The 27,135-nt window shown below is 38.5% G+C and overlaps 1 protein-coding gene across 14 annotated transcripts in view; it reads left to right on the top strand.

Moving 5' to 3' along the window:
* mtd (TLD domain-containing protein mustard) overlaps positions 1–27,135 on the top strand; it is a 424,160-nt gene that overhangs the window by 275,262 nt on the left and 121,763 nt on the right. For 10 of the 14 annotated variants that reach the window (XM_033481311.2, XM_033481308.2, XM_076527899.1 and 7 more), the window contains 2 exons: positions 19,913–19,981; positions 24,924–25,030. In XM_033481311.2, coding sequence (XP_033337202.1) covers positions 19,913–19,981; positions 24,924–25,030 — 176 coding nt within the window. Of the gene's footprint in view, positions 1–16,262; positions 16,404–19,912; positions 19,982–24,923; positions 25,031–27,135 lie in introns of those variants that run through there. The other 4 variants (XM_033481314.2, XM_033481309.2, XM_033481302.2 and 1 more) reach the window with 2 other exon arrangements.

Genomic DNA, 27,135 nt, shown 5'->3' with positions numbered 1-27,135 from the left:
AAATATCTACTTTTTATTGCATTTTTATGGGTTTATATTATATTATATTGGGTTCATGCCTTTATATTATTTATATTATATTTATATTATATTTATATTATATTTATATTATATTTATATTATATTTATGTTATATTTATATTATATTTATATTATTTATACTTGATATAAATTGTATATAAATTGTGCTGGATGATATCTCCCATAAATACCACGAATTAAACAATGTGACCAAACGCTTAAGTCGTTAAAAATTAGTGAGGCTTGCTAGCAATGAATGAAATTCATTAAAAAATCAGTGAAATCTGCCAGCAATTAATAGAGACCGCCAGATATTCCGGACATTAATCAAACTTGTTCGCAATTAGTGAAACTCTGTTAAATTTAACGTAGCTTGGTAAAATGAGTTAGGATCGTTAAAATCTAGTCTACCTTGTTAAACCTTGAAATCCCGTAGAAATTAGTGCAGCTTGCTAAAATGAGTGAGCATTGTTAAAATCTACCGTAGTTTGTTAACAATTTTACTGAACTGGAAATTATCGAAGTTGGTTATCAATGAATAAAAACCACAAAAAATTGTCAAAGCCGATTAACAATTAAGAAAGTTCGCTGTAAAAATCAGTCAAGCTTATTCAAAAATTTACGAGGCAAAAGCGGAGAAAAACCTATTAGTACAAAAAGAAGACAATACGTAAGGACAAAAACGAAATAAAAAAATTGTACAAAACAAAACGTTGTCGCTTATAAAGGTTAGTAAAAATAATTATTGCACAATATATGCTGCGACGATAGTTTTAGACTCCTTAATGATCGTTCAATCTGTGTTACCATAAACGAATGGAACTCGCTAATTACATTTATTTCCGCACGCATAACTAATTCATGACGCCTGTTCAGTTCCTGTTGTCGATTAGAATATGGAGAAACGTTCGGCCACGATCGAATCCTTTCTGAGAAGCCTCTCATCCATTGTTTCGACCAACGTTTTTGCGAAACGTCTGGGAAGGCCATGAACGCAGGTGTCGCAGGAAATTTCGAAACAGTTCGGGTCGGCTTAAGGTTGATTCTCACTGGCGCTTGGCGCACTCGACGTTCACGGCAACAAAAGAAAATGATTGTGCGAAACTCTCATTTAACTGCGTGCAATCTATCGAGGCGATCTTTGAGCTTCGTTAGCAGCGACGTTGTGCAATGTGTGCGGCGTTCTTGATACCTCTGGAGACCGACCCGAACTCTGTTTACATCTGAGTCTGTACTGACATCGCCTAAACGGCAATTTAGAATTTCTTTTACAATAATTTTTTAATTAATTTTTACAGATAATATCTTTTACAATAATTTCTTTTGTTATAACGGTTCGAGTCAATAGCTTCTAGGCACATCCCCAGTGGAGGAATATTTGTTATTTTATAATAATTTATTATTATTTATTATTCATAATATTTATTATTATTTATTACCTATTATGTTTATTATTATTATTATTATTATTATTATTATTATTACTTCATGATCTTCGCCGTTTCTTTTATTTATTGTGAATTAATTTTTATGTAAACTGGGCTGATCCAAAACAAAGGATACGAGTTATAAAGGTTTCTTTATTTTCTGCTATTTAACAATAATAATGCACAATGGATGGTTGTCTAGCACCACCTACGGATGAAGGTACATTGTCTTGTCTTATAGAAGTATAAGCGTAAAAACATTTATAGTATATTAAACGACAACATTGAGTCAGATTTCGTTAATTGTTTATTTAGTAGCTAAAAGAGCGTGACGCGACGTTAATCACTGCTACGCTGGAAGAGTACCGACTTTTATAGTCAATTCGCCTTCGATCAGAATATAACTCGAACGTTTTTAAGCTACGGAATCTTCAAATTATCGAGATTGGAGTTTTCCTCGTTGTACAGTAATTTCTCCCGGGAATGCCAAATTTCGGGTTGCTGTGAATTTCCCTGCGACAGTTCAATGCCTATGTAATTTATTGCTACGTCGATGCTAAGGGTCGACGGAGTCGGTCAAGCGTGTGATGCGGCACGCGACACGAATTCCCGGAGTACAACGCAAAATGGTTTGTTTGGGTGTGAGTCAGGTAAGAAAAACCGCGGAGCTACAAAGTACGTGGTAGGTACTAGGTACGTGACACGTGGTCTCCGAATTGCTTTCGAATCGTGGCAAAAAATTAGAAATAAAAAAAGTTAAGGCATCGTTTTTATTCTAGCATTACTATGTATCCATATCAATGTACACCGACATGCTGGCCACAGCATTTTTTTGCCGAATGACCCGAGTTTCTATAAAAACGAACCGCGAGAATCGAAGAATCGCGACTTAGTATTCTCAGAGCTGCCGGTTTCAATTCCGACCTCCGAACATTTCTGGGAGAAATTACTGTACATCGGACGAAGAACATTGTTATCTTCGTATATTCGTTCGACTAATCTAATGTAAATTCACGTGACACTATTTCTAATAAAATCTAACAGAGATAAATAAAATTAAAACAATTTTATTATACAACTAACACTCGGGCACATTTTGGTCCAGAGTGTAAATATTTGACTATTTAGATTCGGTGAATTAATTAAGAATTTCGCAAGTTTCATTATAGAGAATCTAACCTGCCTGGACGCAACACCTTGATTCTTTTAGTGCCAAGAATTGAAATTCCATTAAAAAAACAACGAAATATCGTCGTTCAGCTCTACAAAGATTAACAAACAAATTTGTCGAAAAAAACATAGTACAATTGTACATGATCCTACGCAAAGTCACTTATATTTTTATGAAAAATGTCTGCTGTCCGAGTGTTAATACGTTAAGTTCTGTTCTTGTATTTTCTATTGGTCTTAACGATACTTTACGAACATTAAATGGACCTGTAGACGTAGACAATCCCGAAATTAATGTCCAATCCCAATAATACATCAGTCTCGCTCGTCAAAAATAGTATTCTTTTACAGGAATTTCAATTTACCCTTCACGGTCGATAAAATTGCATTAATAGTATCATCACTAATATAAAGCAATATCGCAACGTATTAAATAATTGTTCCAGAGTGTAAATATTTGACTAAGAACCAGGAACATTTAATTACGACCGCGTTAAAGCGTTAAAACTTCAGTTTCGATAATTCTATCGAAATGCATGCAAAAGTTATGTTTCAGTCAGAATGGTCCTCCTTTCGAGTATTAATCAGGTTCCAAATTTCCGTGAAATCTGTGCGCTAACTGCAAGCACGAAGCGCAGTTCAGCGATCAAAGTCGAACCGCGTCAAAGACCGCTCGGATCATTAATCGCCAGTTGGAACGGAGCTTTAGGCAGACCGGTGCACACGGGACCACCTTTCTCCCTTCCGATGGAAGTCGCTGCGAATTCTCTCCTCTGCCTTGTACGCCGCCTGGAAACCCGTTTTCCGTCGCGCAAAGTCACGCAGCCATCGGTCTCGCTGATCCGTTCACGGACACGGATTATCAGCCGACGATATCTACGAAATCGTCGGATGCCCGGCTAGCCGGGAGAAGAGGGTGACGCGGGGAATCGCGCTTTCACACCTCCCAGTTCCATCGATTGTCGCTTAATGATTCTCGGACAATTTTCCTGAGCCCCCCATTGACAACTCGAAACGTGGAACTACGGGGAATTTGGGTCAGAACTTTGCCGACGGTATTAGAAGTTGGATTTCTCGCTGGACAGCGGATGTCTGTTTCTTCGAATTTAGAGTTTTTCGAGAAATTCGAGGGAACCCTTTTCTTATTCGCGTTTGTGATGCTAACACGTAAAAAGGGGTTTAAATTTAGACGTCTTTAAGCATCAGCCAAAATTGTGATTCTGCTATACGAAGTCGAATCGAAGTAAAAATCATTATAGCGTTGTGAAATTTTATAGGAATTAATAAATAAAAAATGTTGTGCTTCGATCTATATTTATTTCACAGGATTACGTTAATTCGATAAGTTACTGTACTTGTATAGTATAGGTTTGATTTTCTTCGTAGTTCGTTTAAATGAAACACTTCTACGAAATATATACTTAAATAAAGAATATCAATGTACATATACTTCTTAATCGGTTGGCTGTGTTTGACGAGTACACTCGTCACGAGGAAATGACGAGTATACTAGTCGAAAACAGCCAACTGGTTATAAGCGGTTTGTGAAATTCAAGAATCCGGTCGATTTTTCGACCTACAACAGTTTTCTGTTATTGAACAGTTTGCCAAGTAACGTGGTGTTTTTATAAAATATGAACAGAACGAATAGGTAAAATAAAATGGCGTCGCAGGTTATAGTGACTTAAACTGTTAACCTTTAGACTGCCGGTTTTACGTGTAAAACCATGTAGGAAACCTAACATGTCAAATATTGTTGGATTTCACAATAAATAATTTTTCTCACTAAATACTTTCGTTTCGCAAATCGAGTCAGATGAAACAGAACTACATATAGAGGGTGTCCCAGATTTTAATGTTCAAACTTTGACAGTATATTCTATGGCACGAAGTAAGAAAAAAATGTTATGTAAACATAGGTCATATAGAGCTTTATCAAGAAGTTATAACAAAAATTCAGAATAGGTATAGTAACCAACTTAAAAAAAAGAAATAAAAAAATAAAAGAAATCTTCGATCGATGTCAATCATGTATTGTCAACAACGGTAGGCATTTCGAAATGTGTTAATAAACACAGCTTACATAAACACACGGCATGTGCTGATCTATTCAAGCCAATGCTCGCGGTAACAGCAAATTGATTACTATTCCTATTCTGAATTTTTGTTATAACTTCTTGATAAAGCTCTATATGACCTATGTTTACATAACATTTTTTTCTTACTTTGTGCCATAGAATACACTGACAAAGTTTGAACATTAAAACCTGGGACACCCTGGATACTTACTCATCGAAACACGGTACAATATAAGTGACTCCGTATGACATCATGCCGACAGTCGAAAGGTTAAACGAAGAACGAAACGTTTAGTCACCTCCTAAAATTTTTATTTTGCGTAAACATTCGCGCTCTAGTTATAACAGTGTAAAAATCGGCAATCTTCCAGAAATTGACAGTGTAGCATTCGGGCGCTTTCGCAGACGACTGCGAATATATTCCGAGATTCGTAAAAGTAGGGGAGAGAACTGCTTGGCAGAGCTCCCGTGTTAGCCCACGCGGAGCGTCGGAAAGTTCATTTCGACTGTCCGAATCGTCGCCGTCATTGACCGTCGTCGAGTCAGCGTGGTCGAGACCGGTCCCCCCACTTTTCCTGCGCGTAGCGGAAAATTTACTTGCTCGTATAAACACGGGTCGTGCAAATGTTAGCCCGCTACGATATTGCATTATCGTAACGCGTAGATTACCGCGCTCCGAAACCGGGTGACTCTATCGATCGTCACCGGGGCGAGATAACGTCCTGCCGGTAGTCCATATTGAACGGAGAATTGGAGGACGAGAAATAGACTCAGAGGGGAAGAGAATGAGAAGAAAAGAGAGAGAGTCGATGAAGGAGAGAGAGAGAGAGAGAGAGAGAGAGGAAGAGAGTCGATGAAGGAGAGAGAGAGAGAAAAGGAGAGTCGATGGAGGAGAGAGAGAGAGAGAGAGGGTGAGGGTGAAAAAAAGAGAGTCGATGGAGGAGAGAGAGGAAGAGAGAAAAAGAGAGTAGATAGATGAGAGAGAGAGAGAGAGAAAGAAAGAGTGAGTTGATGAAGGAGAGAGAGAGAGAGTGAGAAAGAGAGAGAGAGAGAGTTGATGGGAGAGAGAGAGAATGAAAGAGAGAAAGACAGTGAAAAAAGAATATCGATGGAGGAGAGAGAGGTAGAGAAAGAGAAAGAGTCGATGGTGGAGGGAGAATTAGAGGGAAAATAGAGTCGATGGAGGAGAGAGAGAAAGAAAGAGAGAGAGTGAAAGAAGAGTATCGATGGAGAAAAGAGAAGGAGAGAAAGAGAAAGAAAGAGAGAGAGAGAGAGAGAGTGAAAGAAGAGTATCGATAGAGAAAAGAAAGAGAGAGAAAGAGAAAGAGTCGATGGAGGAGAGAGAGAGGGGGAGAAAGAGAGAGAGAAAAGAAGAGTCGATGGAGGAGAGAGAGAGAGAGAGAGAGAGAGAGAAAGAGAGATAGTCGACGATGGGGGAGAGAGAGAGAGAGTCGATGGAGGAGAGAGAGAGAGAGAGTCGATGGAGGAGAGAGAGAGAGAGAGAGAGAGAGAAAGAGAGATAGTCGACGATGGGGGAGAGAGAGAGAGAGTCGATGGAGGAGAGAGAGAGAGAGAGTCGATGGAGGAGAAAGAGAGAGAGAGAGAGAGAGAGAGAGAGATAGTCGACGATGGGGGAGAGAGAGAGAGAAAAAGAGAGTCGATGGAGGAGAGGGAGAGAAAGAGAGAGAGTCGATTGAAAAGAGAGAGAAAAAGAAAGAGAGAGAGAGAGACTGAAAAAAGAGAGTCGGTGGAGGATAGAAAGGGAGAGAGTCGATGGAGGAGAGAGAGGAAAAAAGCGAGAAAAAGGAAGGATAGAGTCGGTGGAGAAGAGGTGAGAGAGAAAGAGAGAGAGAGAGAGAGAGAGAGTGTCGATGGAAGAGAGAGAAAGAGAGAGGGAGAAAGGAAGAGAGTAAGAGAGAGGGACAGAGAGAGAGAGAAAAAGGACGAGTGAGGATCGATGGAGGAGGGAAGGAAAGACCGCGTAAAAATATGATAATCGGACAATAAAGCGGAGCCCAGTTTCCTATCGGCGTATCTCGTCGTGTGCTCTCAGTCCTCTCCATGAACCTGCCCGTATCCCGATTCTTTTCCATCGTCGATCTGGAAGCTGAAAAATACGATTTTATGATGATTCGAGGGGACTGATCACGGACATCACTTATCGCGCGGTGCTGATTGAAAAATACGTGACTCAATTTATTTCCGCGCGAGGACGTTGACGTAATGGAATCCGGTCTGACGGAGTTACACGTCCGGTATGCGGAAAGGCATGGATTTTCTCGGCGAGCTGCGTCTACCGGCGACAGTATTTTCGTAGGAGCTGTTAACAACTGTCTTTTGTCTCGAACGCATTGTTCCGGTGAAGATGCGTTTGACGTACACCGATGAAACTAAAGCATTCGCACACCTTTTAAAACGCAATAACTTTTTCATCTGAATGACTTGTATTTTTATTAAATGTTAGAGGGACATGTTTACTGTGCAATGATTAAAAATTCATTACTTGAAATGAAAAAAGAAATGAAAAATTCTACATTTTTAAATTTTTTCTCTGATCCTGTGACGAAAATTTGGAAAATGCAGTTTGCAGATCCCGGTAACTTATACCCTTTTTTCTAGCTCCTTTATTAATGTTCCTAATTGATGATACAATTTTAATTACATTTGTATTACTCGTTGTTAGAAAAGCTTGCCGATTTCGACACATTTGCCGATAATTCTTAGATTTGTTGGTTCACTGGCCTACATGGAACACAAAACAGTGTAAATATTGAAGAAACTTTAAGAATGTTGCTACATTATCTTCAATTTATTTCGCCGATTAAGGAAGAAAACAAACTTTCCTCGTACATTAATTCGTTACAATTGAGGCAGACAATTTTTATTTCGCATAAAGATCCGAGATCTATTTGTAGCAAATTTTGCAATAAAAAAAAGGAGGGAGAACCGTGTACCGTAAAAGGTTAAATGTATCATCGCGCGATCTTTTTTTCTTTTTACCGAGTTACAACCAGTTTGAATATGAAGTTCGCGCGCGCGGTTTTAACGATTCTGTTTCGATCGACGGCGCAGCTTCGTCAATTCGCGTGGTGGATCACACGCTTCGTAACATTGTTAAACCATCGGTGTATGAAGGCAACGTAAAAAGAATCGACGTCCTGAATTTTTCCAGCAGGTATGTTCCGCGAGGGTGTTCTGGCAAATTGCGAGGAACGAGCGGAACGCCGCGCGGTTATTATCGCAGAGCTGCGGGATGAAGCGATCGACGATGGTCCAGAATGCGAGATCGGCTAAAGTATTAACCGGGACGACGCATAAACCAGCGACACGTTTCCAGTTTATGGGAGAGCTGAATAGCCCCCGCAACAGTTGGAATTGCCGCGTACACGTTAAAGCGGGCTCGCGTGTTTATGGTCGTCCTAAACGAGACCCGTGTCCGCCGTCGCCATGAAATAAAATATCGCTCGGGGCGGCGCTTAAAATCGTTGAACTTTCTGTGGAAAATTGCCACGGACACGGTCGGCCCATATCGTCGACGGAATCGGTGCAGTCGACGCAGAAAAACTGGACATTTAACGCGTCGACTGCTGTCACCGTCGGTCGCCGCTGACCGACAGTGAACTTTCCGTTCCGGTCGCGTCGCGCACAATAGTCGATAACCACTAAGAATGGGACAAAATTAAACAGAAAATCACTGTGAATACAGTACATACGGAAATATTGGGTTGGCAACTAATTGCCGATTTGTTCAATGAAATAAAAAATTTTTTTTTTCTTGGAATGAAGTTTAATCTGTAATGTATTTTCCATTTTGTTCGATGACCTTTTGCCATCTCTCTGACAACTTGAAAATTCCACGCTCGTAGAAAGTCTGATCCTTTTCGGCCAAAAACTGAGTTAAGTAAGATTTTACAGCGTCATCATCATTCAAAGTTTTACCACGAAAGGAGTTGTCCAGGGGTCGAAATAAGTGGTAATCCGATGGCGCGAGATCAGGGCTATATGGTACGATTGACCAATTCTGGTCGCTTTTCCTTGACCGCTGCATTCAATTTGTCCAGTTGCTACCATTCGCGGATAATAAAAAATAACATAATAATAATAATAATAATAATAATTTTATAATATAACATTTACGGATATCATAAAAATGGGAATGAGAGACATCTATAACTGAAATCGGCAATTACTTAGTTGCCAACCCAATAGTTGTTGAATTATCGCCGTATACACAATTTGATTTATTGCCGCGTAATACGTGTAATTTGACAAGTACCGTTTTGTTTTTTGCAATTATTGGTTCGTTCGAAAAGTATACAGAAACAGATCTTCTACGAGCATGAGATGTCAAAGCTACCAGAAAAAATGACGGAAAGCTTCTTTTCTTTCTTTTACTTTAAACCAGAGCTGTTTAACTCACTATTTTGGCCGAATTTTTTTCTTAAATATAAAAAAATTTATGCAACGGAAAATCTATTATTATAAACCTATATATGCTAATTAAACAATTATTTAACAGTTTAAACAACTTTATTATAATTAATTCAATTTGTAACTTTGAAGTAACAACGGCTTACAATGTTCCCACTTCTGTGCATAAATGCTTAAGCATGAAATTCAGAAATAAAGAATCTAATAAAGAATCTTCGGATCTATTACCGCTAATGCGCGTCTAATTCTAATTCCTCTTTTATTTTTATATGATTTTGTACCCATATTTTGGGTATTTGATATATAAATTTGAAAATAGAAGAAAGCACAACTATTATCCTAAATACACTCGAATCTACCACAATATCCCAATGTAACCTGAAAATTACAAAACTATATCATATACAAATAGTAACAAAATGATTATTGAAATGCAAATAAATAAATTGTTATTCATATACGAACCCAGAGCTATTATATACGCTTTTTTATTTAGTAAACACCGACAAAAGCACAAATAATCTCAATTGCACAAGATGGTCCCTTTGGTTTCTATCTGCAGACAACTTGCAAGGTATTTATTTTGACATTTCAGATTGATGGTGTGCTGCCAACCGTCATCAATATTGTTATTGGCTATTGCGAAAACATTATATAATTAAGACGTATACATCATCTTGTGAAAAAAACTAAAACTATTTGGTAAAATGTGGATATATTAGCTTGTGACTTGAAAGTTACATAGGCCCATAGAGGGTTAACAACTTGCCCGTACGGGCATCCGAGTTACAGTAAATTCTCCCAAATTGTCCCTAAGCTTGGAAACAAAAATGAACAATTTGGGTAGAGCAGATACGATTATTCGAGTCTCGCGACACGTTTTTATAATTGTTGATCGATGAAACAACTACGAAAACGAGCCGCGGAGAAGCCAAGATGAGGGAAAATTTGGGAGAATTTACTGTATTTGGCTGAAGGCGGTGACAGAGATCGACTGTAGGTTATACGTCGAGATTGAAATAGAATGAGCATCGGGTGATCGGCATATAACGGCAATGCGTGCTTCCATGGCATGGAAGGATGCCATGAAAACGTAAACACTTGGCTCTTTGTTTTCCCACGTCCCCACTCCGCTAAGACGCTTATCCGTAGCTTTGCCCTTAGCTCGTGACTATGCCCTTGTCCGCCGCGAGGCCTGTTCAACAGCTTCGCTCTAAACATTAACCCTTTGCACTCCATTGTCCTCTTTCAGGGGTCATTGTAATTCTAGCATATCACTCGGATGTCCTCTCTCTGAGGGGACATTAAAGTTTATTATATTGGAATGCTTTAAAATTTATCATACTGTACAAAATTATAAGAAATAAGATGTTGATTCTTTTTGCAAATATATGTTCCCCGATGTCTACAAATTCATGTAAATCGAATATCATTATAATATCTTACTTGGTTCCAAAGGTATACTATACTGGACGTACCAAAATTATGGTACTTCCGGGAAAAGAGGGATTTCTGAGGTTATTCGAAGTAACTGTTTCCTTAACGAAAATGTAATCGGCGGCTTTGTTTACGAGTTATTAACGAAAAACACTGACCAATCGGAAAGCGATTGTGGCCGGGACTCCGCCCTTGCGACCAATACCGCGACGCGCCGGCCGTCCGACGCAGCGGCAGTGGTGGCGAGGTCGGGGCGTCAGCCGTACGCGATCTCTCATTAGTTAGTGTTTTTTGTTAATAACTCGTGAACAAAGCCGCTGATTGAATTTTCTCTAAGGAAAAAGTTACTCCGAATAACCTCAGAAATCCCTTATTTCCAGGAAGTATCACAATTTTGGGACACCATGTATAATATAAAGGTTCGTAAGTGCACGTTTTTGCGACAAAGTGGTGCCGAGGGGGTAACATCCGGGATGGCGCGGAGTGCAGAGGGTTAAAAAATCGTCGTCATTTCTCGTGAAAGAAATGAAGCAATTTTCCGAGCGATTCAATAGAAGCGAAATAATTTAAACAATTTGAATCGTTTAAAATTTGAAAGCAATTGTTCTGCTGAAAGTAGTCTATAAATAGACCACTAGACTGTGAATGTTATGCGCTTATGGCAAAACTGAGTAGTTGCTAGTTAAAATAGTAGAAAATGTCAATGTATTATATTGAGAAGCATTCCTTTCTATTTCTTGCAGTTGATGCAAACAATTATATTATTTTGCATAAAAATCTTCAGTCTACTGGTGGCCGAAGAGATCAGATCAATGTTCATCGCAAGATTTCATAGAATATTTAAGATTATTTAACCTCTAGTCTTCGGTGATAATGAAGTTTGGAAGTCGAGATTGTTTAGATGTTTAGAGATTAGAGTAGAGATTAGAGGATTTTTGCTATTGAGAAGTGAATGTACTTGATAGGGGATTGAGAAGCTTAGTAGTGAGGAGCGTTGATTCGTGGAACCTGATACCGGTGTCTAGGGATTTGTAGAAGATGATACTAATAGCTTGAGGCCTTTAGAACGCGATACTTGTGAACTTGAGAGCTCGGAGATGTTAGTGACTACTTAAGACATATAGAAAATGTTACCGCTGATTAGGAATTCGTAAGGGTCATTAACGCGTTAAGCGCGGAGTCGATTTTGCTGAGTTTTCGATTGAAGCGGCAGACCATGCGCCGATGGCATCCAAACGATAGGTCCACTGTCAGCCCCAGGAGGCTGACGTGTTAATATAGAGTGTCTTAAAATTATTGTACAAGCGAGAAATGAGGGGTCTCTGAGGTCATTTCAAGTAACTTTTTCCTTAGCGAAAATGCAATCCGCGACTTCGTTTACGAGTTATTTACGAAAAACCGTGACCAATGAGAGGCCAGCTCGGCTAACGCGAGACGGTCGAGCCAATCAGCAGAATTGGGCTTCAGCCGCCCGTTGGCTCGGTCGCCATGCGTCAATCGAACTCGCCTCTCATTGGTCACTGTTTTTGGTTAATAACTCGTAAACGAAGTCGCACATTGTATTTTCGCTGAGGGAAAAGTTACTTCAAATGACCTCAGGAACCCCTCACTTCTCGTTTGTACAATCATTTTGGAACACCCTGTGTAATACCAGCAGTCCTATATTGAAGGTCTATATCCTCATTGAAGACACGATTGATGCATTATAATTAATCCTTTGCACTCGAAGAAGTATCGCAGGTCAGCTATTAATAAGTTGAACTTATTTATTCGTGAAGTAGTAACTAACATTAGAAATAAAGTATAAAGTAACATAACGTTAGACGTAATTACTATACATAAATAAAATTTGGTATAAGATTACATTGATATAAATTGCACAAAAGAAAAATTTTTCATTTCAGAAGTGCCATAGTTATATCAGTAGTCTCGTTGTGTCCTCTGAGAGGGGTCATCTAAGAGGTTAGAACATAATTGATGAATTTAGAACTAGATCTTTATGCAAAATCTTTAATAATTTCAACAACTTGAAAATCGTAAATTGGTATGTTACAATTATTTACAGTCGGGTACGAAACTTTTAAAACATTGAACCAAATGATTTGAATTTTTTTTTTTAATCGTCAGTAGGTCCAAAAATTAAAATTCGTTGTAATAATAAAATAGAAGAAAACATTTGTCATTTCTATTTGCGTGAACAATTAAACTTGATACATTGCATGCTGAAAATTTCATCGAAATCGGTTAACGTTGTTGCGAGATGGAAGCACAAGAAATGCTCCAATATTTTCGTCATCGACTGTAAATCTTGACGCTGTTTTAAATTGCACCTACTCATTTTTCTCATAAATGCGTAAAATCCGCCGTCGGAACACACTGTCGACGACTTGTGCTTTATAGAAAACGCTGCTAACGACCTAGAAATTCTAGTTGTCGATGCTATGTATATGTTTTTGGAGACATTTCAAAATAAACTAGACTACAATCTTAGACTCTTCGAACTGCGTCAGAATCTGCACAATATTTCGATCTCGTTGAAACAATTCGCAAATTTTTCGGTTGAATATTTTTCAAGGCCTCCGATGATGTCGAAGCACCCGAAATGGAGGATCGAATGATGGCCTATTTTTGAAAGATGCCAGCACCAGGTTCCCTCGTGATGCATGCAAATTATTAGGCGGGGTTAATCGACAACGACCATTATCGCGTACAACGAATCCAAGGTTGTTGTCGGTACTCTCTCCTTCGAGTCCAGGCCCATCAATAAATACGTCCGTCACAGTGAAGGTCGTTGGTATCGTATTCAGACAGCTCTCACGTGTCTAAACTCTGAATCCGTTCCGCACCGACTACACCTATGTACTAATAGTAACCTAATCTATGAACTCGATTCTACTCGACACTGCATTGGCAATCGGCCCCGTTTACATTTAATATTCTATCATCGGCTGTTTACGTGTATGATTGAACTTGTACTCGAGTCGAACGCGTAATTACCAATGCCTTTGTTACGGTCTCCCATTATAGAAGCGCTGCCTTCGATTAACCAGCGCGTCCTCCATATTCAACTCGTACACTCTTAATTTTTCTTGGAAATATTCACATCGAGAAATTGGGAAAATCGCAAGAGATTTCTACTTTCTTGAATAATTAATTGGATCACTTGTGAGAGGCGCTCAAACCGCGAAGAGCCTAACGATTGGAACACTGTTGAACATCGTAGAAAATAATATTGCAGGAGTTTAACGCTAAATCGACCGTCGAAACGACTGACCAAATTTCCAATTTCTTCCTTTAACCTTTCTATCTATCTGTTTGCACTCGGATGTCCTTCGCCAGGAGACATGACACGACTCATCCTAATTATGGTACTGTCAAGACGATACATCTTATTTCACAAAATTGTAATTTCACAATATTTATAACAATTATAATAATTAAATTATAATTTTACCTCATAAAATTTTAATCAACGCACTCGTGTACCTAATTCTTAAAATTGTTGAAATTATAAAGACTCTTATAATTTCATTGTATAATTGAACTCTTATAAAGACTCTGATTACAAAGAGGAAACTTCGAATTAACAGTGGCACCAGTCATGAACGTGCAATATATTCGCTAACGTGTTTTAATGTGTTCCTTTTCGCCTGTCAAAGCTTCAACCATAAAAAGGAAATAAATTCTCTAGAATTTCATTAGAACCGCAGATTTGAAGTTCACAGGATTTATTTGCGCATTTTATGGCAAATATAATTTAACAGATCCGCGCTGGAAAGTGTCAATTTTCCTACGGAAGGTCGGACAGCCGGTAAAAATTTGTCTGGGCCGCGCCGTAAAAGTTGATGAGATAATCCGAGTCTTTCAGAATTTTTACGATATCGACATTCGTCTATAAAATTTCGCCGTGCGCCCCGGCTTCGTCGAGCTGCAGAAATCCGGCCGGAACGTTCCCGAACGTAGCTCGTTCTTGGAAAGGCCAGCGGACGCATCGTATTTTCGTTAGCCATCCATCCAATAGATCGGCCCCGGAGTCGCATTTATTATTTATATCTCCGACGACCACCGCGCGCACCCACCGCAGCTCCCGCTTATTGATTCTATCTCTGTACTTAATATTTATAGACCGATGAAATATTGCCGTGTGTTCATACGCGCGCTTCCCGTTTACGTCGGGTATGCGCTCCAAACAACCGATCCGCTTTCTCTTCAACTATTTACAAAATGCCGATGTGTAGGCATTTTTTCGGCGACCGATCTCCGACGAAAAATCCTCGAGAACTTCAAATTCAACGGAACTTAGCTAAAATTACGGTGTCGATCGAACAAAGCGGCACACATTTCTGTTTATTACCGCATCGAAATTAACAAACAATGGAGGCTGACAAAACGAATACTTTATAAATGAACGATCGAAAAGAAAAATACTACAGCTGAGCCAAACGATTTTTGTCGTTTTATGTATTATACATTCATACACATAATATGTATTGTAATTGTATATTTTTATATACATGTATATACAGGATGTCCTATAATTATGTTAACTCCCGAAAATGGGGTGATTCCTGAGGTCATTTGAAGTAACTTTTTCCTTAGCGAAAATGCAATCCGCGGCTTTGTTTGCGAGTTATTGACGAAAAACAGTGACCAATGAGAGGCGAGCTTGGCTGGCGCGAGGCGGCCGAGCCAACGGGCGGTCGTGCCAGTGAGCGGCCGAGCCAACGGGCGACGGAAGCCCAGTTCCGCTCATTGGCTATTGGCCAGTATTTTTCGTTAATAACACGTGAACAGAGAAGCGGATTGTATTTTCACTAAGGAAATAGTTACTTCAAATGACCTCAGGAATCCCCCCTTTCCAGGTGTTAATATAATCATGGGACACCCTGTATTGCATATATGTAAGTTTATACAGGATGTCCCAAAAATGTCTCGAAATCCGAAACTGGGAGGTTCCTGAGGTTATTTGAAGTAACTTTTCCCTGTTCGAAAATGCAATCCATTACTTTGTTTACGAATTATTAACGAAAAACGCTGACCAATGAGAAGCGTACAGGGCTGGCGCGAGGCAGCCCAGCCAACGAGCGCACGAAGCCCGGTTGCACTGATTGGCTCAACCGTCTCGCGCCAGCTGATCTCGCCTCTCATTGGTCACTGTTTTTCGTTAATAACTCGTAAACGAAGCCGCGGATTCCATTTTCGCTGAGGAAAAAGTTACTTCAAATGATCTCAGGAAGTCCCCATTTCCAGATTGTGAGACATTTTTGGGACACTCTGTATACTAACAATTAATATAATTATGGTATATGTAGTTAGTATTTAGATAAAAGTAGAATACAGATCAGAGACTCGACGAAACTAGATCCAAATAATTATAATGTTTATTATACTATATGCATTAATACATATGTTTTGTACATTTACACATGTATTATAATTGTACGATTGTAAATAGCTCATATGTATATATACATATGTTCTAAATGGATTATAATCATAAATAGATATGGATAAACAAAACATGAGCTATTTACAATCGTACAATTATAATACATGTGTAAATGTATAAAACATATGTATATTCGTATAAAGGAAAACATGACGACAAGAATCGTTTTGCTAAGCTAGATTCGCGTTTTGGCCCACTGTGCAACGATCATAATAGTCAGTCAGCGGTGAACAGTCAGCCAGCGAACATTACACAAATTGTATAACATTTTTGTTTCCGGCCGCGTTCATTTATAAAGTTCCCGTTTAGTCTGGCTCTTTTATTCGACGATACTAACTGTATACTGAATATTGCGTATGCACGATTTTACACAAGTGCGGTAACACGGATGTGAGTAGGTGTTTCTTCAAATATATCCCCGGGTGCCATAAATAATGTTAAAAATAACGGGAATGCGTAACGGTGCGAACGGTATAAACATTTCTTGATTGGGAACAGGAATTTTGTAAATTCTCTCGACGCGCGCTACACGCGTCCCATGTAAAAACCAGGATCGATTGTTGACACTCGCGGCGTTCGTTTATTTTTCCCCATTGTTGTGGCGTGTCGCGGGTCGGCCGATTATTTCAATCGCTCTGCACGGGGCACTTCGCCAAACGTGACACTTTTCTGCTTCCCGAAAATACAGTTTACGTTTACATCTACGCCGCGACACGTTTTAGACATTCTTCGTTGCGAATTTCATTTTGTCTGCGAACTGTTTGGCACGGGTTTCGACGTGCCCAATCCTTTCTCTTTGGCGGAGCGAATTGTCTATAGATTTTTTTTTTTATAGTCACATGTTCGACGGAATTCGGTTTAACGCTTAAGCCTACCTGTCGAAATGATCCATTTCACGTTTCTGATTTAAAAAATTGTTGAAATTATAAAGTCTTTTTCGTAGGAAACGATCGAATAATTTCTTGAATTATTTTCGTGTATTACAATAGAAATGGCGGAAGTCTAAATAAATTCAGCGTTGTCATTCTTATAAAGCAATAGGCGACGAGTTGGTCCTCGCTACGTTTATTGTTAACACTTTATTCACTTTGTTATATTCAGTGACTGGAGCTGTACGTAAAAGAAGCTCGATAATTTTTTTGTAATAATTTCAGAAATCGTTAATACGCGATATTAGTTCAAATAATTTGTTGAAACATAAATAAAATTATTATCACTTTTGAGCAATTTTTTTAAGATATTCTCAATTATTGATCTTAAATTTCGAAATAACTATTACATAACCGCCGGTACGTAAAGCGTCAATAATAAGCAGCACCGTTTTAATGTCATTTCAGATCGATCGAATGAATGTTTCTGCTGAAATTGCAAAACAAAGTCTTCAAAATTATTATCATCCTTTAACAAGTTTAACAAGTTAAAAATAATACATCGATATTATGCGATATATTAGGTCTACCGGAAAGTTCTATCCGATAGTGTCACTTCAAGTTTCAATCCGTATGCACATGTTGATTTGAGACATATACGACTATCTCTCTTTATCATTGCATTTACACGCATGTACTCTCCTAAATAAACTGAAACAAAGACGTCCCGTGTCATTATTAAGCGAGACGCGATCGTGAAAACATGGCTACCGATGATAATGCCAAACCACATGCTGTTTTGGCGACTCGTCAGAAAATCGCAGAGCTAGGCTGGGGAATTCTGTCGCATCCACCATACTCCCCAGACCTAGCACCCTCCGATTATCACTTGTTTCTCTCTTTGCAAAACTTTATACAGGAAAAAAATTCAAAACTGAAGCTGATGTCAACCAAGCACTAGTCGAGTTCTTCGGCTCTAAAAATAAATCATTTTTTAAAAATGGCATTTACAAGTTGCCATCACGCTGGCAGGAAGTCATAAGTAACGATGGAAAGTATATTCTACAATAAATATTATTAAATGTATGAAAATTGTGTTATATTTCAATTCAAAAACGGACAGAACTTTCCGGTAGACCTAATATTTCTCTCAGTATTTCCACACAAACCGTGTAATCTAATTGTGAACGTTTCTGTTCCGTTCGTCTGAGAAACGATTGCCTGAACGATGCTTGTGAGTTCGACTTACGTTAAGTTCATTCCGGAAAACAGTCGAGGAGGTGAAAGTCTTTAAAACATTTTCGAGTGCTCGCATAACCAAGAGATATTTCGCAGCCAGCGATCCGGACACAATTCGAATCGACGCAGATGCGCCGGCATCGCTTCAAACCGGCGCTAATTGCTCCCGACGCTTTAATTCGATTGCCGAGCTATCCTGACGAGTTCACTCGTTACCATGGATCTGCATTCGGTCGGACGTTTACGTCTGTTTTCTAGAGAACCGTGATTCCGGTGTTTGCAACCAGCATCGCGATTCTAGAAAAGGGAATTGTACCACTGAAAATACATTTGCAGAAACTTTTTCTTTAGCGAAAATGCAATCCTCGACATTGTTTACGAATTATTAACGAAAAACAGCGACCAATCAGAGGCGAGATCCAGCTGGCGCGAGACGGCCGAGCCAATGAGCGGAACTGGGTTTTGTGCGCTCGTTGGCTGGGCCGCCTCGCGCCAGCCGCGCACGCCTCTCATTGCTCAGTTTTTCGCTAAGGAACTGTTCGTATTTATACAATTAAAATACTGTTAAATACAATACCGTACTTGCCTTAATGAATTTAAATAATTTGAATTATTTAAAAATTATTATGTACTTTAAAAGCATAATTTTATTTTATAAAATTATAAACTTCGTTTTATAATATATAGTTTTATTTTATAAAACTATAATATTTTAAATATAGTTTTATTTTATGAAACTATAATGTTTTAAATATAGTTTAATTTGATAAAACTATAATATTTTAGATATAGCTTTATTTTATGAAATTATAAACTTTGCTTTATAATAAATAGCTTTATTTAAAAAAAAACTATAAACCTTGTTTTATAAAATAAAACTACTGAAAAATGCGAAAATTGACATCGACACTAGGAGTTCTCCAATTATAATTTGTTTCATAGCCAACTCTACCTTGAAATCACTACATATGCAGTTATTCTTAATCCCGATCATACCAATCGACTTTCTGTCACATGGACTAGATACCTCATAAATAAAAATTATGTTGTGTACCAGATAAAATATTGTACAGAACTATTAGTTATGTGCTGCTAGCGTGCAATCTTCGATTATATCGTTACATACAGAAATGCTTTTGGTTAAATCGTTTATTTCATTTCATTTTAAAATGTTTACAAAGTCGCTGTTATATACATATACACGCGTATGGTTATATTACTCGTTTCGTTAAATAATATGGGAGAAATGACAATAAACGTATTGAATTTATCATTGAGAAAGTGCTAAATGAAAAGCAAAATTAACGCAATATTATCGAAAAATATAATATCAATACAAGATCACATTGTCCGTACTTCATCGAGAACAATATTTCGGCAAATAACGTATATCGTCTTGAATTGTGGAAGCCCTAGATATTTGGATGTTCACGTTTGGAACGTATTTGGAACGTATCGATGTTACAATTGCATGGTTTTCCCTGAAATTGCTAGCAATCGTTGACTGTTTTTTAATGAAATCGCTCGCTGATTTGATCGCTTTTTATTGATATAACCTTGATTTCAGTTGAAAATTACTTTTGGTTCCGAGAAAATTGAATGCACAAAGGCGATGTTTATTATTTTCGTTTAAAACTTGCAAGGCAGCCACGAGTTGCTCAATTTTCTCCGAACGTTTGATATTTGTTTTCTTTTTTTTTTTTTTTTAATATCGTAATTAAGTTTACTTTTGTTTGGCACGTAGATGCATGTACTCACTGCTGTTGTTTTGGATTGTTTGTCGCATCCTAGGTCCAGGCGTATGTCCCAGGATGTCACGCACTCGAGATCCACCGAGAACCTCAGCTCATCTTATTTCAGGTACGTAAAACGATATAACACAGTATGGCATTATTGTTTCATGATTGATCGTTACAATCGAAAAACGTAAGCACGTAATATTGTAATGAAATACAACGGTGGAAACTTTTGATGTGTATAACATGGACAGAGGCGCATCACCAACTTCAAGAATTCTATATGTTCAACTAATTAATTGGAACTTCGACTCTATAAAATTACAAGATTCTATTCCAGGTTCTTCACCTCGAAAATGAAACAGTTGCATCTCCAGGCCAGAAAATTAATTATTCAGTGAAGACTAAAGAACTAAATACACGATTGTATCGCAATTCAATATATACTTAATTTTTCAATATACTATTAAATATAAATAAATATAAATTTTTTAATATACAGATTGTCTCAATGGTCACTCGCAATTGGGAAATGGAGGATTCCTGAGGTCATTTGAAGTAACTTTTTCCTTAACGCAAATGCAATCCGCGATTTCGTTTCCGAGTTATTTACGAAAAATACTGAGCAATCAGAGGCGTGGTCAGCTGACGCGAGGCGTCAACGAGGCGCGCAACGAGCGCGCGAAGTCCCAGTTCCGCTCATCGGCGAATATTTTTCGTTCATGAACAAAAAGGCGGATTGCATTTGCGCTAAGGGAAAAGTTACTTCGAATAACCTCAGGACCCCCCCCCCCCCCATTCCCCGATTGTTGGTGACTTTTGGAACGCCCTGTATGATTAAATGTAAATAAATATAAATTTGTCAATATACAGTATGAAAAGTATGTACAAGTGGGCACCAGGTAATTCCTTATAAAAAAACATGAACAAATATAGAATAGCTTTTTTTTGTTTCTATCATCTAAAAAAGATTCGAGTCGTTTAATCCAGTCCCAAAAAAGTTATCGCGTTTCAAACGTTGACCGAACATTAATGGTGATGCAGTGACTCTCATTAATGTTCGGACAACTTTTAAAACGCAAAAACTTTTTAACTAAACGACTCGAATTGTTTTAGATGATTGCGGAACCAGACTAATACACCATAACTAGAATGCTTTTTCTTTTTAATTTCGCTATTGCTTGGAATGACAAAAAGAAAATAAAAACTCACGTTTGAATATCCAAACTCGATTTTCTCGGAAACCAAGTCCTAAACAAAAAAAGCTATTCTATATCTTTATGTTTTTTTTTATGAAGAATCACTTGGTGCACCCTTGTATATACTTTTTCAGAGACATCCTGTATAATGAAACATAAATAAATACATAATGAAATATAAATAAATTTATATTCAAATATAAACAAATATAAATGTAATACAGGACGTCCGTTTTATCTGGAAGCCCAGAATATCTCGGAAATTACGGTAGAGAAAAAAATGTTTTAACAAAAGCACAACGTGATATAAACAGTTTTCTTGTCGGCGATAAAAAGTGACGGATATTTCAAAGTCGCGTTGGTTTTATAAAATAGAATGCTTTATTTTTCTATACACTGTGTCTTAGTACAATTTAATACGAATCAAATAAGGTGCGATCGAAGTCATTTCAGTCAACCGAAACGTGGAAAATCGTCGTTTAATCAAGCCATTTAGGCGTGATTAGTAACTTCCTGCATACTTATAAACGTTTGGATACCTTTCGATAATGGGAGAAATAATTTACCTCTGTTGACACTTACCTACGATGTGTATGTACTTTGAAATTAATCAGTGATTCCTTTTACGTATTGCTTAAACATGTTCGCCATCGTTATAAATACAAATTTGCAGTCACAATCACTAATCATGCAGAGTTTCACTGATCATAGGTATATGACAGCTCGGTTAAACGACGATTTTCCGCGTTTCTGTTGACAGAAATGACTTCAATTGTACCTCATTGAATTCGTATTCGATTATACTATAATACAGCGTATACAAAAATACAGCATTCAACTTGAAAAGAAAACACCGTGACCTTGAAATCTTCGACATTTTTCCGCCAACAAGAAAATTTTTTATATCACGTTATACCCCCATTTATAGCAAACAATTTTTGTTAAAAACTTTTTTCGCTATATTTCGTAATTTCTGACGTATTCCGGACTTATAGACAAAACAGCCACCCTGTACATTGGAAAATTAAATATATATTGAATTATAATACAATCGTGTATTTAAGCCATCGATCTTAAATAAATAATTAGTTTTCTGGCTTAGAGATGTAACCGTTCCACTTTTAACCTGAAGAACCTAGAATAGAATCTTGTAATTTTATACAGACTTGGAGTTCTATAATTAAATATAAATATATATATATATATATATTTATAATATACATATATTACCTAATACATATTACATATGTATTAGGTGTAAATTAAACTAACTTAGATAAAAATAAACAAGTAAATATATAAGTAAATAAATGTGTGTATATATATATATATATATATACACACATTTATTTACTTATATATTTACTTGTTTATTTTTTATAAATTATCTAAGTTAGTTTAGTTTACACCTAATACGTAATATTGTATTATTTGTAGCATATGTTTCACAAATACATACTTACCAAATCACTTTGTAATCGAATACATTTATTGAAATTTTTACATTCGGAACAGAAAGTAAATCAAAAACGGATGAAAACGATAAAAGTATAGCGTAGCTACTTTCGATAAGAATATGATTAAATCAGACCTCTACTTTCCCCATCTATTCTTGTCCTTCCACAGTTTCCCGAGTTTTCCTCTGGCGCGTTTCCCTCTCTTTACTCATATTTCCGTCCCCGTCTGCTCGTGTTTCTTTCGCAGGCCCAGCGAGCCACTTTCCACGCTCGAAATACGAGCCATTCAGCGATTAAGACCGGTGTTACGTTTTCCAAGAGAATTAAACGACCGGCCGCGAAACAAAAGAGCCTGGGCGGCGCGGCGTGTCCTGTAAATCGCGAAGTGCCGCGTGAAACGGAATAAACTCGAAAACGGCCGGCGACGCAAGAAACGTGACTTGTTGCGGCGCCAGGTGGTTGGTTCGCTTTGCTCTGGTCCATTCATGAAATTCGTTTTTTCTTCCGGCCGGTAATTTCATTCACGGAAGTTCCCATTGTGGCCGGGTTATCCGCCTCGGCCATTCGGCCCGACGCGACACGGATCCGTCTAGCGGGCGGCGAGTTCATTTGCGAACAGCATGGTTCGCTGCCTCGCGAAATTACGTCTTCACGCTGCTCACTGATCCCGCTTCCGTGCGTGTCAAATAGTAATCGTTTGAATGTCGCGGTCGAAAAGTGTCAGACAGCTTTTGTTTCGTGCCGGAGAATATGATAGCCCCAATTTAATTAATCCTTTTAGTGCTCCGAATGAGCTTTCCAGTTTGCAACTGGACCACGGATGTTTCTGCAAAGAAAATAAAAACAAATTTTCTGAATCAATCCCGTAAAACAGAAATCAACTAAAAATTATATATTTCTTCCATCGATGATTTCAATGAATTGAAAAGAATATAAGAATATTCTGAAATTTTTCGAGAATGTCTTCATCGATCCGTATTTACCGTACCCAATTTTACCATAAACGCATAAAATCCGCGGTCTAGTAATAACGACGGTTAAGGCATGCGTTGAGATGATCTGAAAGTGGAGTCAGTTTTATTCTACGAACTTGAGGACTTGAGAAACCTGGCCAGGCCTCGCCTTTACACCATCTACTTCACTTTTACTTTCGTTCTCCCGCAACTACCTACTCGTTTCCTATTTTTTCCTTCTTTCTTTTTTCCTCGGTGACCTACCCAAGCCTTTTATTAAAAGCTGCTACAAGATTAGAAAAAAAACGTTCTTGGAGCTACTGATCTTAAATATACGTAGAGTCTAATTTATACGTGGAACAACACTCACGCAATCTCTTTACCAAGTACAGCATAAATTAAATACAACATAGAATCAAGACTACGACTTCTTTAGACTAGAACTACCAAACCCGTCAAAACGACTGGTTTCTGACTTTTTCTTTTACAGTAGTCATTTTTGTAGTCATTTCAGTAGTCGTGACACAGGTGTTACTGGATTCGTTTTTATCCATATAATGATAGAAATATGTAATCGCATTAAAAAAAGCCAACTTTAGAATCTCGAAAAAAATATGACCTATAATAAAAAAAAAAAATACATATTTCTACCGTAATTTTTGTCCCTTCGAACTATACGATCTGTTCCTCTAGCATTTTTAACAGTTTTAATAAAGCACCCGGTATACAGAGTTTGCGTAATTTGGCGTTATTAAATCAAATTAGCAGTTTCATGTATGAATAATATAAATTAGAAAGATGCTTTCATAAGAAATGTGATTCGATAACACCATCTGGGTATACAGAGTGTCCGAAGTTATGATATTTTCAGGAAATGGGAGGTTCCTGAGGTTATTTGAAGTAACTTTTTCCTTGGCGAAAATGCAGTCCGCGGCTTCGTTCACGAGTTATTAACGAAAAACGGTGACCAATGAGAGGCGAGTCCGGCTGTCACATGGCCGCCAAGCCAACGAGCCGCCGAGCCAACGAGCGGCCGAGCCAACGAGTCGCCGAGCCAACGAGCCGCTGAGCCAACGGGCAGCCGTGCCAACGGGCGGCCGAAGCCCAATTTCGTTGATTGGCTCGGCCGCCCCGCGCCAGCTGATCTCACCCCTCATTGGTCACTGTTTTTCGTTAATAACTCGGAAACGAAATCGCGGATTGCATTTTCGCTAAGGAAAAAGTTACTTCAAATAACCTCAGGAACCTCTCAATTTCCCGGAAGCACCATAATTTTGATACACTCTGTATACTGCAATAACAGATGGCACAGATTCTAAATAGATTGTGTCCTGTCATCGACAAAGATCATTCGTGTCACACTTAATGCCTCGTAGTTTAGTGTTAAGCGGTCGATCATTCCGGAAAGTCGCAGCAAAATGAATCAGCTGTCGCTAATCGAGCGCTTTCTTTCGCAGGAGCAAGAGCCGCAGCGTGGATCATGGATTCACGACGCCTTTCGATTTGGATTCGTTACGGAACAAGGTCGAAGGACGCTTCGAGTCCGTCGACAAGCTATCGAAAGGTGAGTAATCCCCCACTGGAAGCGTCTCGTCTCGAATAAATCGCGGAAGCTTCCGCGGAGCAGGAAAAGAGACCGGATCGCCGGGCGGCCGTGTAGATCGCGATCCAGACGAGGCTCGAAGGCCTCGCGATCGCAGGCGCTAGGCGCTCGTCGGCGATCCGCAACCTTACACGAGCGAATCGCATTGACTTACTTTCCTTAAAGTGGCACAAACGCCGCGACTGATCGATGGTTTCGCGCGCGACATTCGCACGCGAATTCACCGGCGTGGCGCGCCGTGACGCGCCGGTTGCGCATCAGAAATCGATCAAATCCTTCACGGTAAGATCTATCGGCGCGACACGGAATTAACGACCCATCGGCGTTCTTGTGCTCGATGCGTTATAATTCAGACACGGTGTACATACATCAATCGAAGCAACAACCACTGCAGTTCATACACGTTGCTGGATGGTTTATTCGTTTTGCGACAAAATTCTTGGTGGTTGAGGTTTACGATCAAGGCTAGGTTTATTATTTATTGTTATTACTCATTTATTTACTGGAGGAAGACTCCTTTTGGAAAACATACAGAAAGATTACAAATTAACTATTTAGGAGCCAAGAAGGCGACACACGAAATGCATAAAAATTGGAAAATATCCTTTTTAGGTTGCGGTTAAGAAAAGATCAAGAAGAAAATCCTGAACATAATTGAAATTATTTCTGAATAAAATTTGCAAACTTTTAAAATTCCTTTTTAAATATTATTTATTTTCTGATCGTACGGTATTACTATAATGACACAGTTTTAGATAGAAAAGGCAAGAGAATGTACAAAGGTCATAATAATATTTTTTTAACGGTTCGAAGTGATTTATATAATTTTGAAACGTTTAAATATGCGACGGGTATCGAATTGAAAGGCACAGAAAATATTTGCGACTAGGAGTTCAAGTATTTTTATCTGTTTACGTAAGAAGATTAATTTGCTTCGGCTAGATTGCTTATTTCGCTAACAGATGGACCGGGGTAGAATTTGTTTGCGATTGAACATGTCGCGCGAGGTCTCAGAGAGCTAACGGAGAAGGTTTGTCAGAAATTATGCGACTTTGTTCGCTATCGTTTCAATGAAACCATGGTATGCGTCGCTTCTTGAATGTAAAGGATGAAATCAGTTTTTAGAAAAATTTGAATATTATCTTTTTCATGAAATGTCTCAAGATTTCATAATTTCTGGATTATATATTTTATGGGTTGACAGAAATTCGCTCTTCTGATATTCTAATTTCGCGCTACACTTGTTCGACAAGCGAACTGATGCAAAGAAAGAGAGATAATGAGGAAAATGTGTGGAACATATTGCTCAGTCTACTTCATGCCGTCTGCTATCGAAGAAGCTTATTATCGTGGAAGCCACCATGACGATTCGCTATCTAAATAATATATATCGATCGATACGCAGCAGATAAGATACTTGTTGCGGAGCGGTGTGAGAAAGAAGCAGACGTTGAAAATTATTCCCTCTGCTATGTATTATAACGCTCCGAATGTATTATGCGATCTTCTTAGCTCCACGAATTTCAGTTACACAGAATACCAAGAAGCGTAAAGAAAAAGTTACCGAATCAATTTGTTCAGTGTAAATAAAAATTCACTTCAGCCTCTCCAATTCGCTAAAAAATTTGTTTCGTGCATTTGTTAAACGTATGATCTAACTCAGATTTTATGTTAATAAGTGACATTCGCTAACAAGACCTGTGAAAACGGATATCGAAAGATCGGTCGCTGCACGCGAATCTCTGATCGAGGATTTATCGTGGCAGGAAGGGCAGTGTCGCGCGTATTTAGTGGGATTTAATGAGTAATTAGGCCAGTACAAGCCGGCTCGCTTTAATAATGTAACCGGCTAACTGCGTTCACGCTCGATGCACTGGCAACCCGATGCGCGATTAATCACTGACCGATGAACTATCTCTAATTCACCGTGATTCGCGTCCCGCTCGAGTTCACCGGGAATATATCGACGCGTCTTCGAGAACACGTGGAAGAGAAGGTGTAACAAGATTTCGCCTCGGACTCCTCTCTTACAAACTAAATTTCGAAACATCCCGGGAAGTTAAGGC

This window comes from Megalopta genalis, unplaced genomic scaffold, assembly GCF_051020955.1.
Source record: "Megalopta genalis isolate 19385.01 unplaced genomic scaffold, iyMegGena1_principal scaffold0050, whole genome shotgun sequence".
Classification (NCBI taxonomy): domain Eukaryota; kingdom Metazoa; phylum Arthropoda; class Insecta; order Hymenoptera; family Halictidae; genus Megalopta; species Megalopta genalis.
The sequence above is the reverse complement of the archived record's forward strand: the minus strand, read 5'-3'. Positions and strand labels throughout refer to the sequence as shown.